General features: G+C 41.1%; 1 protein-coding gene across 1 annotated transcript; it reads right to left on the reverse strand.

Annotated features, from left to right (window-relative positions):
* Positions 1–1,396: 1,396 nt before the first annotated feature.
* On the reverse strand, positions 1,397–3,380 carry LOC141598425 (uncharacterized). The gene is made up of 2 exons (XM_074418167.1): positions 2,704–3,380; positions 1,397–2,041 (listed from the first exon to the last, which is right to left on the reverse strand). The coding sequence occupies exons 1-2, from the start codon at positions 3,111–3,113 to the stop codon at positions 1,561–1,563; spliced, it is 891 nt and encodes a 296-aa protein (XP_074274268.1). The 5' UTR covers positions 3,114–3,380; the 3' UTR covers positions 1,397–1,560.
* Between the last annotated feature and the right edge of the window lie 296 nt (positions 3,381–3,676).

Raw genomic sequence — 3,676 nt, forward strand, 5'->3', positions numbered from 1 at the left:
GTGGTGGTGAGACGAGGATATGGGGGCACACATGGATTCCACGCACTCATACAGGTCGGGTTATCTCGCCTTGTCCACATGGGAATGAGGGGATGTTGGTTGTGGAGCTGCTGCGGCCAAATGGGGCGGATTGGGATGAAGTAAACCTCAGGGACCTCTTCTTACCATTCGAAAGGGAGCGATTTTCGAACATAAGGGTGAGCCCGAATAGTCAGCGGGATATATGGTATTGGGGGTGTGAGAAGGACGACATTTATTCGGTTCGGAGTACATATAAGCGGCTAGCAGAAGATGTCAGGGATATGGCGGGTTCATCGAATTAGGAGAGGGAGAAATGGATTTGGAATCGGCTCTGGAAAGCTTCGGTTTGGACCCGGGTAAAGCTCTTCTTCTGGCAATTGTGTAGTGAAGCATTGGCCACGAAAGCTAGCATCGCTGCTCGAGTAGGAGGTGAGTATTCTTTTTGTTCTTTTTGTCATTCTTATGCTGAGTCGAGTCTTCATTTGTTCCGGGAATGTGGGGTGGCGAAATGAGTATGGGACGGGTTGGACATGGAGGGCATGACAGAAGACGTTGTGGGTGATGTAAAAGAATGGGTGAAATGTTGTTGGAGGGAGATGAGTGAGGCGAAACGTGTGGAGATGATGGTGGGGTGTTGGTCAATTTAGGAGCATCGGGATAAGGTGGTATTTGATGAGGTCGTGGTGGAGCTTGAGGCTGTGGTGAGACTAGCTAGAGGGGATAGGAGGGGAGGTGGATGTGGAAGTGGGGCTACGTAGGAGGAGGGGAACGACTGTGGGTGATAGGGAGGCCGGTGAGGGGTGGAGTCCAGCGAGGAAAGGTTTTGTTAAGATCAATGTTGATGCTCGGGTGAAGGAAGAAGATGGTGTAGCAACGGGTATGGTATGTCGAAATCGTAGGGGCGAGGTGTTGTGGGGTGGAACGGTGGTTAGGAATCAGCCTTGAGAGGTCCATATTGCTGAGGCCATCGCGATATTGGATTGGATGGAGGAAGCTCTTCGACGTGGAGTTGCTCGTGTTGAATTGGAAAGCGATTGTTTGGAAGTTATTGAAGCGATTAAGGGCGGGAAGCATGGCAGGAGCATCTTCTCACAAGTTGTTGAAGACATTGTCGAGCTTAGTTCTAAGTTTCAATCTATTTTTTGGCTACATACGAGTCGGGTCAATAACTCTGTGGCACATGCTTTAGCACACGTTATTCCTAGAGTCGTTGGTTGTACTAGGTGGGAGGATATTTTACCACCTTCTCCAAATGTTGTTGTATCGTTTGATCGTTTATTAATTGAGTGAAGCCTTCAAGCATTTTCCTTCAAAAAAAAAACATACAACATTTCAACACGTAATATCAGTTTAGTGGGTCTTTTGCTTAAGATCCTCTTGATTAAAGAACTCGCACAATTTTCTTTTATTTTCACCTATTTTAATCAGATGTGGGACCGTGTTAGATTAAGACGGTCTTAAACAAAAATTGGTGATATGAATCACGTAGTGGTGAAAAAATATGTCATTTTTTGGCCATGATTTTTCACACTCTCGTCTTCAACCTTTAAATTGTTCCTTTGCCCATGCAATAGCTTCATCAATATCAATTGCTTCCGAGTTATTAGCTTCTGTCGAATGCGAGTTTAACTCAATAATGTAGCTAGAACTCATAACCTCATCTTCATCATCATCATGATCATCATCATCGACTTTAACATGTTGTTTTTGGTAAGAAATACTCTCTTCATATGAGAAATTAGTCAAATTTCCGGCGTGTTGGTCTTGAAGATGTGAAGACAGAGCTGAGGAAGGGGACTGAGGCTCCGGATGATTGTCAACCAAAATTTCAGGGGAAGGAAGAGCCTGAGGAAACCCAAATATGAAATTATTTATTATGTACTCATTTCCTTTTAACTGATTCTTGTCGATATATGTCGATTTATTTGATCCAAACGCTGGTAAATCTCTCTTTTTACTCTTGGACGTAGGCATGTTTGATGTGGTTGTTGAGCTCCATCTATATGGGACATTAATTGGCCTGAAAAAATTATAAGAAAGTGATATGTGAAAGAGTAACACCGTAATATGGCTAACAAAATTTGGATAGAAACAATTTTAATATCGCAAATTCTTATTTCAGACAGGCTATTTCCCGTCTGAAATAAAACGGACCAAATTTAGCGATTTTACAGTAAAATGTTATTAATTTCTGATAAAATGTTACGATCATTTTCAAGGTAAAAAGTGACAACTTTAGTTATAACATTTTATCATTAAATGGTTACATTCTATTAAAAATGGTGGCATTTGATCTTATCTTATTTCAGACCGTTTGAAGCAAGACTTGTTGAATATATATTCCGTATTACATTAGACAAACACTCACATTGCATAAATGAAATGGACAGAGAGATTTGATCTCTGAAAGACGACTATTTTTCCACCCAACAACTTGACCTGATCCAAAACCTGAAATGACCCGTGATACCCGACTCGATTGACCCATTTGTCATCCCTACCAACCACATATTAACTAGTAGGGTCATGAGACCCCCATAACTCTTTTTAGTAATTGACCTTTTTTATTAGTAAATTTAACCAAGTTGGAAATTTTAGATGGTCTCATGCACTATTAACTGTAAATATAAATTTATTAAAACTAATCAAATGAAAAGAAGAGTGAAGTGAGGTAGTTTGAACCTGAGTCTGGAAGTAAAAGTTGAAAGAGCTACATCATCTTCCCCACCAGTAATCAAACCCGGGGAGCGGAAAGGACTAAGCTCCTCAAAGCTCAAAACCGACGAAGAAGTCGACTTTGATTTTGACATCCACGACTTGGCCTTCGTCTTTGACCGTCTCTGCTCAGGAATCCTAAACTCCGGTAACCTTTGCCCCTCCTGTGTCAGCGGACCTCCAGTATCCGAATCTTTGAAAACTTGTTGATAAAACCACTCTGACGAGCTAAAATCAGCGGATAGTTTCCTAGCCATCAGGCTCCGTGGCGGACCTCCAAAAACGTCCTCAAAGTCCTCAGGTTCGAGTCCGGTCTCTCCCCGCCTACTGTTTCTGGCATTGGACGTTCCCATCCTCATCCGCCAAGATTCATCCATTTTGTATGAATGGTAGTATGGGGAGTATAGGAGATGGTGTTTAGTGATGATTTGTTCTCCGGCCAATGCTATTGTATATATATACTGGAAGAGAAAAAAAGGCGTTAATTTAAAAATAAAAAAAAAAAAAAAAAAAGAAAAAAAAAGTGGATGTGAGATTACTAATGTAGTAAAGCTTTTGTGTTTTGTTAATTTAGTGCGGGGTGAAAAGATGGAAATCGTACTATCGTGATCGCTTATAAATAGTTTGTTATTGTCCGCCTCAAGATTATAGTTGTGGTTGTCTGCCTTCAATTTAACCATTTGTCGCTACATGTTTAATAATCTCTTTACTACTATGTCATCGATTACAGATGTATCATGTATCTTTATGGGATCCAACTTGATAGCATCAAAACGGACTCGGACATAAAACAGAAACGTGACAACGGCATCCCATGATATTTGGGACACAGGACATGTGACATTTACGCTTAATTTCACCAACCTCTCTTAATTTCACTCAGGTTTCCGTTTAAAATTCGGAATCCTAAATTATTTCGGTTTTGCAATAAAGTTTGGAC

This window comes from Silene latifolia, chromosome 9 (assembly GCF_048544455.1).
Source record: "Silene latifolia isolate original U9 population chromosome 9, ASM4854445v1, whole genome shotgun sequence".
Classification (NCBI taxonomy): Eukaryota; Viridiplantae; Streptophyta; class Magnoliopsida; order Caryophyllales; family Caryophyllaceae; genus Silene; species Silene latifolia.

What these genes read in the sequence shown, in the direction of transcription:
- LOC141598425 (XM_074418167.1), bottom strand. Translation starts at nt 3,113, where the DNA reads ATGGATGAATCTTGGCGGATGAGGATGGGAACGTCCAATGCCAGAAAC. An exon ending in ACTTTTACTTCCAGACTCAG is followed by an intron (nt 2,042 to 2,703) that starts GTTCAAACTACC and finishes TAATTTTTTCAG; the next exon opens with GCCAATTAATGTCCCATATA.